We start from the raw sequence: 17,579 nt of genomic DNA on the forward strand, positions 1-17,579 counted from the left end.
CATAAACTAGATGCATGTACGGCAACATGACTAGATCTTAAAACCGTGGTACTAGGTCAAAAAAAGGAAGAAGCAGAGCTAGTCCTGTACTAGGTATATATTCAGAGATCCCTCTGTATCCAAGGACATGTGAAAACATTAGAGTAGTGCCCATGTGGGTGAGGAGAATGGGAAAGAGAATGGGAGAGACAGGAGAAAGTATAAAGAACACGAGAAAACCTGCCTGGGCCGCTGATAATTGTGCACCCTGAACCGTGGAGTATGACAGAGACAACTCTCTGCCCTGAAGTCCCAGGAAAAGGGAGGAATGGAAAGGAGTGGGGAAATAGAGGGCACAAGTAAAGCCAGCAAGCCTGCCCACAGACAGGAAAACCGCCCCGTGTGCAGAGCAAAGCGAGTAGACTGGAGACGCCGCTGGGGCTCACAGCCTGCTGTAGTCACGGTTCTTGGGCTTCGGACAGATTCCTCCTACAGACCCCAGCTGGGTCCTCACAACCACCCCCCTTCTGGGGCACCACAAGTGCATGACAGCCCCTCACAGAAGCCAGCAGCCTGGCAGTTATGGGGGGGGGGGGCAATGTCTATTTTCAGACCGCCCAGTGGGGCCACCAGGATTCTTTCCCTCCAGGCAGCTCCCAGTCCTCCTATTCGAGTGTTGGCGACTCCTAAACCTTCTCCTTAAGATTTTAAATTCCATTTTCTTTCTTATGCAGGGCAATTTAATTTAGGCTCAGAGCCTCCACCTGAGCCTATCCACACCCCTAAATTACCTGGGCCACTCACCCTAAATTTAATCACACTTGGAAATACAGTGTAAGTGTCTCATTTGTTTTTTCAATTTCATACTCGGCCAAAAAAAAAAAAAAAAAAAAAGCCTTGCTTGTCCAAAATACTAGATCAGTGCACAGGAAGTGAAACAAAGCCCCATCATCCAAATAATAATAATGGTAATAGTAGTAAATATCTGAGAGGTTAGTTAGACCTGAACAGTGGGGTCTGGTTCCACTGCCATCAGGACAGGATTGTGTCGTGGTCCCCGAGATTCCATGGAGAGACACATGACATGCAGAAGTCTGGCTGGTTCCTACACTTTATTAGACATCCTCTACAAGAAAGAACCATGGCCGAAACGTCAGAAAGGCAGGGGGCCTGGGTCCACCCGGGGCTGGAGGAAGAGGCGCTGAAGCATCTCCCAGCACGTGTCACAACCGAAACAGTCAGCTGTACAAGTCAGTGCAAGCCCGACAAAGTTCTGCTTTCCCCCACGATGATTATTTCTGAAGCTCTAGCAGTCTTTACTGGAGTGGTGTTTCGTTCCGTTCCTCAAAAGCATTGCCTGGGTGCCGGAGTAGCCCCTGGGTCTCCGGCCGCCAGCTCGGCCGCTCTCCGCTGCAGCGCCCCTCGGACGCGCCCCTCCGCCGCTCAGGCCTGCAGGACCCGGTTTCCCAGACGGCGAAGCTGGGAGTCTGCGGGGACGCGGGCGGCGAAGGCGGGGTCCCGCTCCGCGGCCGGGCGGAGTCGGGCAGGTGCGCGCCCCGGCAGCAGGTGCAGGAGCGGCAGGGCCAGCCCCCTCGCTGCGCGCCTCCCCGCGGGCTCCCGGCTGCACCAGCCGGGGTGGCGCCCGGAGGGGCAGCCGGGGGAGCCCCGCGCCGCCGGCACACCCTCGGAGCGCAGGGGGCCGTGCGGCAGGTCCTCGGAGACAGGACGTGACGGCCCCTGCGGGAGGAGAGGGGGGCCTGGGGAGACGCGCCCTAGAGCGCGCGCGACGTGGGGGGCGCTGCGCGGCCTGCCAACGCCTGGCTTCCCCTCCGTCTCCGGGCAGAGAACGGCGGCCTTCCCCCGGCCTGCCAGTGCTCCTGCGTTGGGGCGGGGTTCGCTTCTGAGAGCGGCGGCATCCGCTTGGCCAGGGGGCCGGGGAGAAATGCAGAATCCTGGGCCCCGTCCCAGACCTACTGAACCACAGTCTGCCTTTTAACAAGACCCCCCGGCTGTTCCTTCTGCAGTTAAGTTTGAGACGCAGAATGAGGTGATATTTGTGGAAATAGTTTCTAAAGTAAGCACCATCTTCGAAGTAAATGCTATTTTTTAAAATTATACAATATGTGTTTAAGTCAACAGAGCCTGGCACGATGCTGGGCAGAACACACACCCACCCAGCCAAGACCTTCGTAAGTATTTTTGAGGAAATAATATCCATACGCGGAACAAACATTAACAGCACTAAGCTCCTGACATGTATGCATTCCTTTATCTCGTGGCTGCTCATGGGGTCAGGACTAGTGTGTGTTCCATTTTAAGGTGAACAAACCGGAACCAGGAGGTACACTGGCTTGCCCATGGCTCATAACCAGCAAGAGCGAGAACAGAGGACCCAGGGATCAAGCTCCAGACTTCATATATGTAATTGCTCTGTTTCCTGGCTTGGATTGAGTGGAGGGAGGCGAGAATGGATCCCAAGCCCCCAGCTGTTTACCTGAGTCTGTTTCCAGATGATGCGCCAGGTTTTCTGAGGGAAACAGAAACAGAAAGAGGTGTGACTTGTTACTTCCCACAGGCATTCCCGAGGGCAGTGCTGGAAACCATGTGAGCACAGGGGCAGGGGATGGCCTTCTGCTCTGTGCCTTCTGCTGGGGTCTACTGAGACAGAAGCAGCCCTCACCTGCCTGGACGCTCAGCTCAGTGCGGGCCCCTGGGGAGAGAAGATGCTCTCAGGATGGTCCTGCTGGGCAGAGTGGGACCACCAAGGGAAGACTTAAGGGAAGGAAGACACCGTGAACCAGGCTTGGCAGGCAGCGGAAGACGGTGATGGGTGGAAGATACTGCTGTTCTGCCATCAGGGGATGGGGAAAACTGCTGCCCCTCCCCCTTACCTGAGAAGGTCCTCAGCATCACTGGGAGGGGGAGTATTTTCCTGTGGAGATCTCGGATCTTCTCAACAAGGTCTGGAGAAATGGTCTCTGGACTCACAAAAGTCTTTGTCTCATACCTACAGACAATCAGTCCCTTAAGAATTAGAGGTGGGTCCTTTAAGAGAATGTTTGGGGTCTGCGGAGGCTGCAAGGGGCAGAGGTCATTACCCTGTTTGCCTCTAGAAGACAGTACAGTGTCACTTGAAAAAAAAAAACGACCTTAAACTCCTCTTTCTAATTTGGGTGCTGTTCATTACTAGGGGAAAGGGGGTTGGGGCGGGGAAGAGATGAGAGAAAACACGAATCAGCTCCATCCCTGCCCGTTCCCCACGGTCTGACCGCGAGCAGGCTCAGGGTCCTCATCAGACCAGAAGACCCGCACAGCCCTTTAGCTCCACACCTCTAACACTCTTGGAAAGTTTGGGAGACACTTCCTGAGTCCCGGGCCCCGGGTCCAGGTTCTTATGGCTCCCTGAGAAGTGTTCCTCACCAGGCGAGCACGGAGAAGGGACAGGTGCTCCCAGCAGGGGACAGGACGGAACCAGCAGCTTCCCTTTGTGGTGGTGTCTGTGACCCGGAAGGACATGCAGCAGCTGAGCTGGGGGGACACGGCCGAAAGGACAGGTTGGTCTTCCCCCGCTCTGCTCTGCCTACCACAGTTTATAGGAGGTATCTCCCCTTGGAGTTACAGTTTACATGCTGTTCAATATGGACTCGAGCACCAATAACTTCGGGAATTAAACAGATGTTTCTGCATCAGCCTAAAAACATGATTATGGCTTTAATAACTTCACCTCCAGGGGAGAACTGTATCCCTGGTACCAAACAACCAGTTTAAAAATGGACTCTTAGGGGCACCCGGGTGGCTCAGTCGTCAAGCGTCTGTCTTCGGCTCAGGTCATGGTCCCAGGGTCCTGGGATGGAGTCCCGCATCAGGCTCCCTGCTCGGCGGGAAGCCTGCTTCTCCCTCTCCCACTCCCCCTGCTTGTGTTCCCTCTCTCGCTGTCTCTGTCAAATAAATAAATAAAATCTTTAAAAAAAAAAACATTAAAAAAATGGACTCTTAGAGCACAGAATTTTACGTGGAGGCTGTTTGTGTGTGTGTGTCAAAGTGAATTTGCATTTCTGTGGGGGGCAGGGTAGAGAGTGACCCCCCTCGGTCTCTGTGTCCAGGGGAACAGAGGTGAGAAGAACAAAGTGTACGCTCCAGGCAGAAAGGAGACCTATCTGCTCTGGTTGGCTTGGACATCCTACAAAGGAAAAGAACATCTCTCAGGGTCCACAAGTCCTTCCCACCGCAACTGCACAGCCTGTCCTCCTTAGCGTCGGCCTCAAAGCTCTCTCTTCCAGAGAGCTGTATCTGCTCGTTACATCACACCTCCCGACTCACTGGGGACACTGCTCAGGTCATTTGAGCTGGCTTCTTTGTCTTAGCCTTCTCTCGGAACTGTGTTCTACCTCCAGGGCTTGAGGGATGCTGGAGAACAGGGTCCAGGCCTGACTTACCCGCCGGACCTGATGTGAAACGGGATGATACCACGATAATCACACTGCAATCTGTGTGCGCCGGGGACCATGCTACACATTTTGTATGGATTGTTTCTTACAATCCTTGCACGAGCTCTGTGAGGGAGGTGCCATTATTATCCCCACGTTTAGGGGGCTCACGAGGCTCGCCATGGTCACACGGCTGGAAGAGCCTGCCCTCAAACCTAAGGCCCTCTGACTCCAAAGTCCTCGACACGACCCCGGTGGGTGGCGAGTCATCCAGCCTTCCTGGGTCTGCGCATCTGTCAGCTCTCCAGGCCTAAGGAACCCAAGGACTGGCAGTCCCTCCCAGCAGAAACAAGGTTCGCTTGCCCTTCCTGCCTATGTCCAGCAGCCCCAGCCTCTGCCGGCGTCCCCGCCTGTGCGGCCCCTCTCCTAGCCCACGGGGTGGTGGGGACGGCCTCACTTGCAGCAGCTCCTTCAGCTCCTGGGCCTGGGCCCCAAGCCTGGCGACCTCCTCAGATGACCTGAAGATGTATTCGTCTCTCTCCATGCAGCTCTTCCTCTCCAGGTCCCTCAGCCTGGCCTGCAGCAGACGCTGCTGGTCCATCAGCTCCAGCTGCAACCTCTCCAACACCGTGTCCACCTGCTGCTTCTTGCTTTCAATGTGAGTCTGCGAGGGGTGGAAAGATAGACAGGGCCGGGAAGAAGATCAAGAGGCCGGTCTGCAGGAGGATCATCTGGATCTTCCTGATTCAGAGACATAGGGAGTCACTAGCTCTCCCAATACTATGTTAGAAGCAGATGGGTCTCAGAATAGACTTGGCAGCAAGGAGGGCTATGCTCTTGTCTTACCTGGGGATTCTAATAATGCCCCATACGCCCTCAGAGCCGTGTTGAACTTTTCAAGCATCCTTGCCCATCTACAACACCGTCCTAACCCCACCATGCCTTCCCTAGAGTCAGGAGGAGCAGGTGGTAGTCGTCCGTCAGAGAGCCACTGAAGGAAACAGGCCGTGGTTCGAGTCAGCACGGAGGGTCCGGCATCGCTCTCCGGCCCTGACGTCGCCTTCTGCACGGCACGCTTGGGAGGGAGCAGAGGAGTGCTGCGCGTCTCTTCCTGCCTCCAGCTCTGCCGCCTTGCTCAGGGCTCCAGAAGTTCTCAGACTGCGGCTTTCCTCCGGGATGACTGAGGAGCTCACCAGTACACCACTCTCCCACAGTGCGCAGGCCAGCCTCGGTCAGGACTGGAAGCAGACCCGGGTACCAGCTTCTGCCCCACCCTTCCCGTCTGAGGGCAGTGCTTTTGGGCACACAGACTGGGATGGGAAGGGTGGCTCCGGGTCAAGACACCCGGCTTCTAGGGACGCCTGGTGGTTCAGTCGCTGAAGCATCTGGCTTGATTTCAGCTCGGGTCGTGATCTCAGGATCGTGAGATCCAGCCCCGCGTTGGGCTCTGAGCTCAGCGGGGAATCTGCTTATCTCTCTCCCTCTGCCCTTCCCTACTCTCTCTCTCTCTCTCAAATAAATAAATGTTAAGAGAGAGAAAGACCCAGGTTGAAGCCATGTCCTCATGAACGTGAGCTTTGCTCTCTGTGGACCGTCACGCTCCTGGACCAGTTCTCGGCTCTGTAGAATGGCTGGTAAGATGGGTCTTGGGCTAGATGTCAGAACCATCTCCAGCTGTGAAGCTCTGGGATTCCATAGCCTTGACCCCAAATGCCCTCGTACAGAGGCAAGGAAGTGAATGAGAACAGTACAAAAGTACCAGACAGCAAGCTTCCCCGGAGTCTGCTCAGAAAACCCCAAAAGGGCAGGTGGCAGAAGCACTTTACCAGAAGCACTTGAAGCTTCCCGTCTTCCCGCCTCTGTGTGTCCTCCATCTCTTTCTTCTCCAAGCTCAGGGCTTCCGACTGGTTCCGGAGATGGTCCTGTGGGGAGAAGAATGGGCAGGAAGAGGTGGCTGAGTCCACAGGTCTTGTCCGCTGAGTCCCAGGTGCATGGCTGATGGTGAGAGAGCCAAAGGTGAATAGCTCCCGTCCGTATTCCTGCAGAGATTACCTTGAGGTCGCCACCAGCCCGGTCACTCGGGGCTGAAGTACAGACAGACGAAGGCGGGGTCAGTGTGCGAGCGGCTGGGTGGGAACGCAGCGGAACAAGGGGAGGTTTCAAAGACAGAAGGCATTTACAGTGGGTCTAGAGAGGGGGTGGTGAGGACCGCATGCCCCGACTGTACACTTAGAAATTGCTAAAGTGGTTTAAAAAGAAAGAGTTCAGGGAGAGGACAGCAGTCTGGGAGGAAGAGTCAGAAGCAGGAAAGAGCAGAGACGTCCAGGAGACGGCAGGTGCACACGGGCCAGTCCGCCGGACACGCGGTGCCTGGGGGGCGGCTGGGCTGGGGCTGAGGTGGACAGGCGGGATCCGCATCCTCACTACAGATGGCATTGGTGCCCTGCTGATGAGGTCGGGCTTTCCCGGCGCTGGGGACCCCGGGAGGGATTGGCACAGGGGCGCACCTTGGTCTGCTGTGTGTTTTGGTGGACTGGAGGGTGCTTGAGAGGGTGAGAATGGACATAGGGAGTGCGTTCGAGCTATGCAAGGTCTGGCTGAGGACGGCGAGAGCTTGCATTTGGAGGTGGTTGTGGGGACAAGGCCGAGTTCAAGATTCAAGAGGTGCTTCTGAGAAAGTCACTTCTAGACCCGGACACTGGATGAGCAGAGCGATCTGAGGGCAGCCCGGGGTGGGGGGCAGGGGGCGACACAGGTGGGCCACATAGGGCCTCCCCTTCTCACAAGGAAGAGTGGCACCTGCAGGCTGCCCTTCCTGGCCCCTCGCATCCCTCTGAGCCCCGCAGTCTGGGCCTCGGTAGATCCCACACCCAGTGTGGGTCCTGGGAGACCAAGTTCACCCTGCCCACTGTGGGAGAAGACCCTCCCTGCACAGCACTCATCCTGCAGGTGTGTCTCCTCCTTGTGTCCCCACCCCACAGCTCTGTCCCCGCGGGGCCCCTGAGGCAGGAGTCCCCCTAAGCCTGGGAACGGCCTTACGTCCCCGGGGAACCATGGTCCTTCATCCAGATCCCTATCGGTTCTCTTCACTGTGGATGACGGGACACTGTCCCAGCCCACACAGGCCCAAGGAAAAGCCACCCATCTTACCCAGTAGGGCTGAACCGCCCCGTCGAGGACGCCCACGGGGTAGGTGCGGTGGGAGGGACCCTCCCAACAGACCATACAGAGGAACTCAGCATCGACCTTGCAGAAGAAGTAAATCTTCTCAGCATGCTGCTCATAGTTGTCTCCCCCAGAGGGCCCAGGGGCACAGGGGCCACGAGAGGCTCCATGGGCTCCTTCTCCTTGCAGAGTGCACAGAGCAGCACCTGGCCGGAGGGCTGGGCCCCCATCTGGGAGGGCGGGAGGACGCAAAGCCCCGCAGAAGATGTGTCCACAGGCGCTGGCCACTGCATCCTTCGGGGGTCCCCTGCAGGCCGGATAGGTGGTCTCCTCATGGGAAGGTGTGGAGGGCATCCTGGTGCCATCCCCAGCCTGTCCACGGAAGCCTCTGCCTCAGGCCACACAAATCCCCCATCCGTGAAATTAGTCACTTCTGCGTGAGTCATGGAGGGAACACGATAGGAGGCTGAGAGAAGAAAGCAGGAGAGTTCAGCCTGGGAAGCCACCGGGCGCCACCTGGCCACCACCCATCAGCTGAGTGGGTTCAAACTCCAGGGCACCTCGAATGACCCAGCATTTCCCAGCAGGAGCCTGGTCAGCCCGTTCTCCACTCCTGTCTCCTTCTGTCCCTGGGGTGGGGAGCCCAGCGTGCATGAGCTCACAGGGAGATGGGTTTCCTGGAACCCCACCCTTGGCCGCTGTGGGGTGGAGACACAAGGAGGAGACACAGCTTCCTGCCATCGGAACAGGTGGGAGCCGTCAGCTTCTGGCTCTGGGATGTGCTCTCAGCGTCAAAGTCCAGGCTGCCCTGGGAGGCACGGTCGGGGCCCCTCCTCTGCTTCCTCAGCTCGTCACCTCATCCACCCAGGCTGGCCTCCTAAACTCTACTGTCGCCAGGCCTGGACCCAGTGCCCCCAAACACGGTGACGCTGGGTCACAGTGTCCTTCGATTTTAGTTTTTAACTTCAGGCGGGAGAAGGCAAGAAACTGTAATACAAATGATTTATGTCCCTAAAATTTAGAAAACTCAGCCCAAGAGATAACGGACTTAATAAGCACATTTATGTAGGCTCACTATTTTCCTATTACTGCACCCAATCAGCTAACAGCCCTTTGGGACAGGCATGATTACCTTCATTTTACAGAAAGACGCGTGAAGTGACTTCCCCTAGGTCACGGAGCTGGAGAGCTGCGAGGCGGGGTCAGTCCGAGTCTCCTGGCTTCGGCGGTGCTCCCCCCGTGGCCTTCCCCCCACAAGATGGTCCACGCCTCGGTTCTTCATCCGCTCCCTGCATCTCTGCGTAAAACCCAAGGAAACTCCCACTCTGACGCTAGCGATCCCCCCTGCGCTGTTTCCCTCGCTCTGAACCTGAGCTGGCGTGTGTACCCCGTTTCCTTCCCGCCCGCCCTGGCCCTCCCGGGGGTGCAGCCCCTCCCCCACCCTGCACGGGAGCCCCCAGCCCCACGGTGCCGCGGAGCACGGGAATGCAGCCGGTCCCAGCGGAGATTGCGCGGCCATCCAAACTATACATCAGTTAGAAGGAACGCAAAATACCTCATTACTAATTCTTAGACTGGTTACACTGGAAATGATCATATTTGGGGCTACATAAAATGAATAAATATTAAAATTAACTTTTTCAAATATGGTACGTGGAAACTAGGTGCACAGGTGGCCCACGTGGTGTTTGTGTGAGGGCAGGGCTCTGGGACACTCAGCTCTGAGTGCACACTGCGCCCTCACCTTCCCACGCACACGCGGGCCGGCTGCCGGAGCAGCACGCTCTCAGCCCGGAGGCTCCGCCCCAGAGCGGCGGGGGGCTCGGGGCGCGCCGCGGACGGACGCGGGCCCGGGGTGTGGGTCATTAACAGGGGCCGGCTGCTGCGGGTTTCCCTCCTGCTCCCACACAGGGCTCGTTCCAACCTCCGTGGAAGCCGGTGCCCGGCCGGTGAAGTGCTCCGCGAGCAGGGCCGCCTTATCTGCGCCCTCGCGCTCCCTGCGCCGGCTGATACCCGTATCTCCCGGGACACAGCTGGTCCTACTGCAGGGGGCTGGCGTGGCGTCTCTGCTCCCCGACCGGTCCCCCTCCCACCCCAAAGCAAGGACTATCTCTGCCGACCGTGGACGGCCAAGATACCACTTCACGTTTACCGCGAGCGTGTGAGGATGGACGGGAGCAACGCGGGGCCCCAGGCTGTGGGCAGCAGCCCCGACAGTGACTGAGGCCGTGTCTGGAATGCCGCGGCCCCTCCTCCCTCCCTCTCCTGGAGCGCGTGTGTCCACTCCTTTGGGAGGAGGACAGGAGGACCAGGGCATGCAGGTGGGTGCCCTGCCCTTGGGCAAGCGTGTCTGTGTGTGCGTGTGCACGTGTGTGCGCTCGTCCATGACCACGAGGGCATTGGTGTGTATTTAAGACGTGCCGCGTCTGGCCGTGCGAGGATGAATGTGTGTCTGCTGTTCTCCCAGATCCTTCCTGCTCAGCCACGCACAGACGGTAACCTTGAGGAGCCGACGGGCACAGGCACGCCATGGCCTCAGCCGCCTCTGTGACCAGCCTGGCGGACGAGGTCAACTGCCCCATCTGCCAGGGCACCCTGAGGGAGCCGGTCACCATCGACTGTGGCCACAACTTCTGCCGTGGCTGCCTCACCCGCTACTGCGAAATCCCAGGCCCGGACCCCGAGGAGGCCCTCACCTGCCCCCTCTGCAAGGAGCCTTTCCGCCCTGGGAACTTCCGGCCCAACTGGCAGCTGGCCAGCGTGGTGGAGAACATCGAGCGCCTCAAGCTGGTGTCCCCGCCGGGCTCAGACGAGGAGGACGTCTGCCAGGAGCACGGGGAAAAGATCTACTTCTTCTGTGAGGACGATGAGGCACAGCTGTGTGTGGTGTGCCGGGAGGCCTGGGAGCACCGGGCACACACCGTGCGCTTCCTGGAGGACGCAGCAGGGCCCTACCGGGTAGGAGCGGGGACGCAGGGTCTCCCTCTTCCTGTCACCCCTCAGGCAGGAGCCCAGACGCGCGTGCCGAAGCATGTTCCGTGTTGTTTACTTATGGCCAGCACAGACCAGGGGCTCAACAAGGACACGCAGGATGGCTGAGTGACCACAGTGGGTCAGGCAGGCGCTTCCGAGGATGTCTGCATTTGGGGGAGCAGTTGTGCAAATAGTGTGTGACGTGCACCAACGTGTGCATGGTTGCCGTGCATGTGGTGTTTGGGGGGAGGTCTGTGTGCGTGCTCATGTTTGTAAATAAACCAGTGTTTATATGCAGGGTCGGTAAACATGTGGTGTGCAGTCTTATCCACCATTAACTGCGTGCTCTTTTTAGTTATTTACACCTTGTGCTTTAGTAAAAGTGGGCATCTGTCTGTGCCGATTAGCTCCCTAGCGTTTGACGGTGAGAGCGTTAATTATAGTTCTGAATGTCCCTATGTGGACATTTTTGTGTGAATACCTGTTCCTAACTCTATTCTAGAGCAAGCAGTTTTTAAAACAGAGTGTCGACTCTTTTTATATTATCTGGGTTTCTTCTCCCGTCTGGAATCATACACAGAAAATGGATTCTGTTCACAAGAAAGGATTGTGTGTATGCGTTCCCTTTGAGATATGCGAGCAAGTTGGAACACTTTCAAAGAAGGGCATATCAGGCTGGGGACAGATCCCAGATCTAACTTACCAAAGACAAAACAAACTAGGGTTTTTAAGCTGAAGGCAGCCAGGCTCAGATGGGGAAACCGAGCTGCGGACTGTGCCGGCACAGGGAGAGGGGACAGCTCTGGTCAGAGTTCCTGGAGAGCAAAGCTAGAAGGAAAAGGCCCGGAGAGGGCCATCTGCCGAGGACAGTCCGGGCGCGGGTGCTGGCAGCGAGGGGAGGGCTCCCTCCCTCGGGCGTGTCCCTCCTGGAGGCAGCGGGCTGACCCCTCTTCACCAGTCATCGCTTCCATGTAACATAACTTCGTGCTCTGTCTCCCCAGGAGCAAATACAGAAGTGTCTTGAGTGTCTAAGAAAGGAGAGAGAGGAGATTCAAAGGATCCAGTCAAGAGAAAACGAGAGGATACAAGTCCTCCTGGTAGGTCTCCGTGCCCTCCCGGCACCGGCCTGCCCCGGGATCCAGCGCCCCCTGAAGCCAAGGCAGGGTAGCCAGCGTAGCCCGTGGGAAGTCGCTCAAGTCCCAGCACTGACTCCCACCCCAACTAGCACATCTCTGTTTTTGTGCGAGGTGGGGAGGAGAAGTCGGCAGGCCCTCCTGGACTTGCTGAAGTGCTGTAAGGACCAAAAGCGACTGGGCCCACGAGGCAGCCTCGTGCTGTGCGGACAGTGCAGGGACCTGGGGCGGGGGCTCCGATTTTCCACCGAACGTGGAGGACGTGGGTGTGGGCCAGAGGGAGCCGGGGGTGGACAAGTAAGGAAACAGAGGGATCACCCCCGGCCTCCCCCCACCGCCCCTTCAGTGTCAGGTGGCCACCAAGAGACAGAAAGTGATCTTCGAGTTTGCTCATCTGTGCCAGTTCCTGGAGGAACAGCAGAGCATCCTCTTGGCCCAGCTAGAGAAGCTGGACGGGGACATCCTGAAGCAACAGGATGACTTTGATGTCCTGGTCAGCGAGGAGCTCTGCCGGTTCAGCAACCTGATCTCCGAACTGGAGGAGAAGAACAGGAGGCCGGCCCGGGAGCTCCTGACGGTGAGACCTGCCCCCCCGCAGGCTGGCCTCTGACTCCCGGCATCTCACTTGTCCAAGCCCTTCATCCCATGTCCCTGCATCCCATGTGCAAGACAGGTCCTGAACTCCTGTCCCTGCTCCCTGGACAGTCCCCTGGTCACTCTGCTCCCCGACCTCTCACTGTCCGGCCCACGTCCATCGAATCAGGGGGCTCCTTCCCTTACCTACCTGTCAGGGGTTCTGTGAGGATCCAATGGGAAAATGCAGTGGAAACTAGCAGTCTGGAGAGCATCACGTGCTATGCAAACAGATGTCACGTTCTGTTTCCGAGGCAGAATGTGCTCTGTCGTCACCCTCAGGAAGTTGTTCCTGGTCTGTGGCATCTGAGGGAAGATATTGGGGTCCCAACGAGGCATCAGAAGGGCAGCGTGATTGGGGGCCACACTCCTGGTTTATGGGACTGAGAGCAGGGGCCTTGGCCTCCAGCTGCAGGCAGGTCCCTCCACTGTGTGGATGCATGAGATAAAGGGGTGGCCTGTGTGACCCCAGACACCTCATCAACCCCAAAACTCTGTGCCTGCAGGATCTTGGGCCCTTTTTCCTATGTGGGAACGTGGTATTTGTCTTTGCTGAACTCTCCCCTCTCTCTCCTAGGACATCAGAAGCACTCTGATAAGGTAAGCTGCCATTCCCTCATTCTCTGAGGTTGTGCACACACACTGCTTGGTGCATCTGGCTATTGCACGCCAGCAGGGCACACCTTCATGCACACGCATGCATTTGCACGGGCAGTTGCCCAAGCCTGGGCAGTGGGGTGCGTCCCCGAGGAAGTGTGTCTGCCTGTGTCCGTCTCTGTGCCCAATTCGCAGGCAGCCAGCTGGGTCTGGAGAATTCCAAAAGCCCACTATTTCTGTGCCCCTAGATGTGAAACCAGAAAGTGCCGGAAACCAGAGGCTGTGTCCCCTGAGCTGGGCCAGAGGATTCGGGACTTCCCCCAGCAGGCCATCCCTCTGCAGAGGGAGATGAAGATGTTTCTGGGTAAGAGAACCCCAGGGCTCCCTGGGGGCGGGAGTCCGTGAAGCCCGGGCCTGGGAACAACCCTCATGATCCACTGCCCAAGGCTTGAGTGGCCTTTGGCTCGTACCCTTCTGGTGCCTTCCTTGGCTGTCCTTACTTGCACATCTTTATAAAATCTGCCTATCGGAATAACATGACTGAACAGAGATAGTAAAGATGAAGATTTCTGGAAAAAAACAAATTTAACTGACTTGAAAAGTAATTACACAAATAAATCTGATCCGCTGACCTTGAACAATATAAAAAGTAATGATTAACAAAACCTGCCATTCTCAATAATTTAAAAAATCTACAGAGGCCCTTGTAATGCATGATAAGTTTCTGATGATGAACACGGTTAATAAATAACCAGGGAGAGCGTGTCTCCGCGCTGTGGGGCGGCTGACTCTCTCTCGCATCCCCCCATCCGGCGGGCGCTCCAGGCCCCTGGGCGGACTCTGCCGGCTTTCCTGGAACGGGCGGTGCTGGTGGGAAAAGGCGTGACGCTGGGGAATGAGTCAGGCGCGGGGCTCTCCGCCAGCACCCTCTGGACGCCCGCAGTGATGCCGCCCCGTGGCCCGCCCGTAGCAGCGTCGCCCCGGACGAGCCCACACTCGGACTCGGGCCTGGCCGCGGCGGACATTGTCCTCTGATCAAACCTGACCTTCGACTAGTCCCAAAATTGTTTCCAAGGACAGTAAGAAGTAAATTAAGCCCCTTATCCATTCACGCGGTGGATGTCTCTGGAGCGTGCACTCTGGGCCCACCCCCTAGACGCCTGAATCAGACGCGGGACTCTGAGGCTAGTGCCCTTCCGTCCGGGGCTCAGTTTCCTCATCAGTGAATGTTGTGTGGTTTTGTGAGACGAACGGGATCTCATCCTGGTTTGTATCCTCTTTACAGAGAAACTCTGCTTCGAGTTGGACTATGAGCCAGGTAGGCGGCCTGGGACGGGAGGGAGTGGGGGAGCCGCGTTGCGTGGGGCTCCCGCCCACGCGCGCACACACCCACGTCCCCCGGCTCGGAGCACGTGTTCTCATCTACCCGACCCGGCCGGGGAGAAAGGTCAGACCAGAACAGGACGAGGGCTCTCAGGAAGGGCTTCCTGGGCGAGGGGCCTTTGATCTGGGTTTAGGAGCCCATTGTTGGAGTCACGGGAAACCGCACCCGTCAGTGGAGCTTCACAGTTAGGGTAGCCGGAGGGAAGGCGACCCGGGGCAGGATGCCACCCAGGGCGTCCTTCCGCCAGAGACCCGGGGAGTCGCGTTGTTGGGAGGGACTCTCTGACCCGTCGCCACATCGGAATTTACGAGTGTCTCAACTTAACGGATATTAGAAGCCACACTGGGCAGGGTGTCTGGGAGCTTTTCGTGCTAAGAAGTGGTCCTCTGACTCTGGTGGCCTTAAAACGACTGAGGCAGCAGGAATAGCCCGCAGACGGGCCAGAGAGCTTGCGGGAGCAGACGGTGAATGCGCCCCGACCCTCCGAGATCTCAGGCGCAGGAGCGGGGCGGGTGTCGGCGGCGGCGGGCGCGGCCCCGCGAGGCCGCCCGTTTGCAGGGACCCAGCTGCTTTGCGAGGACCGCACCCAGCTGATGAGGGCGGGCGTGCGGGAGCCAGGCGTCCTGCGGGCAGGCGGTAGCACGCGCCAGTCACCAGCTCAGAGCCCAGACTCTGCTCGGGGTGGTCTGGGGTGAGGTCGGAGCGTGGGGATTTCTGACACTGTCCCGGGTGACGCCCACGCAGCCGCTCGGCCTGGACTCGCGCGCGCCCACACGCGACGTGGAGAAGGACGCCAGCGGGTGGAGGCAGGGCTTTTAGGTGCTCCTGCAGGTGATAGATGTCTGCTGACGTCTCTGTCCCCCGCAGCTGACATCTCTCTGGACCCCCAGACCTCCCACCCCAAGCTCCTCTTGTCTGAGGACCAGCGGCGCGCCCAGTTCTCCTACAAGTGGCAGAACTCGCCAGACAACCCCCAGCGTTTTGACCGGGCCACCTGTGTCCTGGCCCACGGCGGCTTCACAGAGGGGAGACACACGTGGCTGGTGAAGGTGGACCTGGCCCACGGCGGCAGCTGCACGGTGGGCGTGGTGAGCGAGGACGTGGCGCGGAAGGGGGAGCTGCGGCTGCGGCCAGAGGAGGGCGTGTGGGCCGTGAGGCTGGCCTGGGGCTTCGTGTCGGCGCTGGGCTCCTTCCCCACGCGGCTGGCGCTGGGGGAGCAGCCGCGGCAGGTGCGTGTGTCCCTGGACTATGAGGTGGGCTGGGTGACCTTCGTCAACGCTGTCAGCCAGGAGCCCATCTACACCTTCACGGCCTCCTTCACCCAGAAGGTCTTTCCCTTCTTTGGGCTCTGGGGCCGAGGGTCTAGCTTCTCCGTGAGTTCCTGAGAGGGGCGGTCACCCTCCTGTCGGGAGGGGGCTCACAGAGCACTGCACGAACTTGACCCTGCGGGCTCACCTGGGGGTTGGGGCAGAAGCGTGGCAGACTAAGGACTTGCAAGGACAAAGTGGGTGACCGTTTCCCTGACACCTGGGGGCTAGGGGCTCCGGGGACGCGGCCCAGCGGTCCCCAGCGGACACAGGAGACCCAGGTCTGGAGCCAGAAGACCGGGCTCTAGACCAGCCTGTGGCCCACCATTGTGTGATTTTGGGCAAGGCACCTCTCCATGACTTCTTCTTCCAGAAAAATGAGGGTTCATATACATGTACCTTTGAGAAACATCTCTTGGGTGTTACCTGTGAACCAGGCAGGATGGTCACCACTGGTGCTATGAAAATGAAAGGAAAATCTGTTTGGTATCTGGAGGAACTCACAGACCAGACAGAGGCAGGAAGAGGACATCGCAGCGGGGGCGGCTGGTGCTGGGCAGGGCTGCCCTGTGTGGGGGGAGCTCAGGGCAAGGGGCCCAGCAGCAGGGAGGGCTTCCTGGGGAGGACAGCCGTAGGACACTCGAGAGCCGAGTGAGGGGAGGAGGGTTGGCAGAGACCCGGCTGGCTGACCCTGCAGCCCTTGGACACTGGGCATGAGACCCTGACACCACCCACGGCCTCCCTCCCCCGGGGGCACGTCTGGCTGCGAGATGGAAGGCCAGGCCGCACACGGTAACCCACGGCCCGTGCTCTCCCCTGCGGAGAATCCCGTCCCTGCTGCGGTGAGCTCACCGTCTGAGCTCGAGAGCAACACGGTGGGAAGGGATGAGGTTCAGAGAGCCCCACTGCGGGGCAGAGAGGGCAGGGCTGCCGAGTTCCCTCGGGGCGTGCTGGGTGGCCTGCAGCAGCACTGATGAAGCTCTAGGGCTGCAGGGACAGGCCTGGAATTCGGAGAATGACGTCAGCCGCCCCAGGGTGGAATGTGAGATCCTATGCCCAGTGGAAGTATGGTCTTCACACCTTTTTTTTCCTAGTTGTTGTCTTTCACTCTGCTTAAAGGTACCGCTCACTGACAGCCTCTTTAATAGGATCTGTGTTTGCTCTGCTTGGACACAAACTGAAATGTTCGGTCACCTCCCCACCGGGGCCCAGGAGGCCTGTGCAGGCTGAGGCCCCGGGCGCAGGGGTCTGCCTCTCCTCCTTGGGTCAGCAGGTGGAGGAGACGTGGGCCCAGGGCAGGGGCTGCACAGGGGCTGACCGCTTCCTCTGAGCATGTTCTCATTGTCTATAAAATATAGTCACAGAAAATGTTGTATATTCTGAACAATAGGCACATGCGAGCCTCTGTATGATGATAATACACATCCAAAGCCCCAAACCTGGGGTTCCACCAAGAAGTGGATTGTGCTTTTCTGTGTGTTTTAACTGGTGTTAGCGGGGCCTGTTAAATGACGATTGGCCTCCAGGGTCCCCACCTGTGGGAGGACGGGTGTGCTTTATGTCCCCTAACCTTGGTCACTGCAGGAAGTGCTTCCTGCTGGTATCTTCCAGTGAAGCGTGGGTGTCTGCACAGCCGAGATCATGCAGCCAGGATTGGAAGCCCGTCTGACTAAGGGGCCTGAACCACTGCGGGGCACGCCTCGTTCAGAAACAGGTGCGCGGGGTCCCGGTGAACACGCTAACGGTGGCCACACCCCCCACGAGGGGCCTGCATCCAGAAAGACAACGTGTGTTTCCCTCGCTGAGAAATACAACTGCTAGTGAGTGAAGATGCTCAGACTGCGCGTCCGACCCTCAGTTCTGCTGACCTGATCTGGAGTGGGGGCGTCTGTGCGGAGGAGGAGGGTGGATCCCTCCACACGGTGACTTGGCCTGGCTGCTCTGCTTGTCCCAGATCTGCCCTCGGGGCCCCTGCCTTCCC

At 58.3% G+C, this 17,579-nt stretch overlaps 2 protein-coding genes across 2 annotated transcripts; one reads left to right on the forward strand and one right to left on the reverse strand.

The window, feature by feature from the left end:
* Nucleotides 1-1,422: 1,422 nt before the first annotated feature.
* LOC102742930 (E3 ubiquitin-protein ligase TRIM15) lies at nt 1,423-7,938 on the reverse strand. The gene is given in 9 exon segments (XM_081827514.1): nt 1,423-1,716; nt 2,309-2,340; nt 2,474-2,506; nt 2,871-3,128; nt 4,734-5,070; nt 6,233-6,328; nt 7,557-7,693; nt 7,696-7,828; nt 7,830-7,938. Coding segments are annotated over 9 exon segments (1,416 nt in total). The 5' UTR covers nt 7,926-7,938.
* A 1,794-nt stretch (nt 7,939-9,732) lies between these two features.
* On the forward strand, nt 9,733-17,410 carry TRIM10 (tripartite motif containing 10). The gene is made up of 8 exons (XM_006748743.3): nt 9,733-9,892; nt 10,039-10,529; nt 11,546-11,641; nt 12,024-12,254; nt 12,888-12,910; nt 13,156-13,271; nt 14,193-14,225; nt 15,159-17,410. The coding sequence occupies exons 2-8, from the start codon at nt 10,101-10,103 to the stop codon at nt 15,674-15,676; spliced, it is 1,446 nt and encodes a 481-aa protein (XP_006748806.1). The 5' UTR covers nt 9,733-9,892; nt 10,039-10,100; the 3' UTR covers nt 15,677-17,410.
* Nucleotides 17,411-17,579: the final 169 nt, after the last annotated feature.

Source organism: Leptonychotes weddellii, chromosome 8 (genome assembly GCF_054177405.1).
Source record: "Leptonychotes weddellii isolate Sample4059 chromosome 8, ASM5417740v2, whole genome shotgun sequence".
Taxonomy (NCBI): Eukaryota; Metazoa; Chordata; class Mammalia; order Carnivora; family Phocidae; genus Leptonychotes; species Leptonychotes weddellii.

What these genes read in the sequence shown, in the direction of transcription:
- TRIM10 (XM_006748743.3), top strand. Translation starts at nt 10,101, where the DNA reads ATGGCCTCAGCCGCCTCTGTGACCAGCCTGGCGGACGAGGTCAACTGC. An exon ending in ACGCAGCAGGGCCCTACCGG is followed by an intron (nt 10,530 to 11,545) that starts GTAGGAGCGGGG and finishes CTGTCTCCCCAG; the next exon opens with GAGCAAATACAGAAGTGTCT. An exon ending in CGAGTTGGACTATGAGCCAG is followed by an intron (nt 14,226 to 15,158) that starts GTAGGCGGCCTG and finishes TGTCCCCCGCAG; the next exon opens with CTGACATCTCTCTGGACCCC.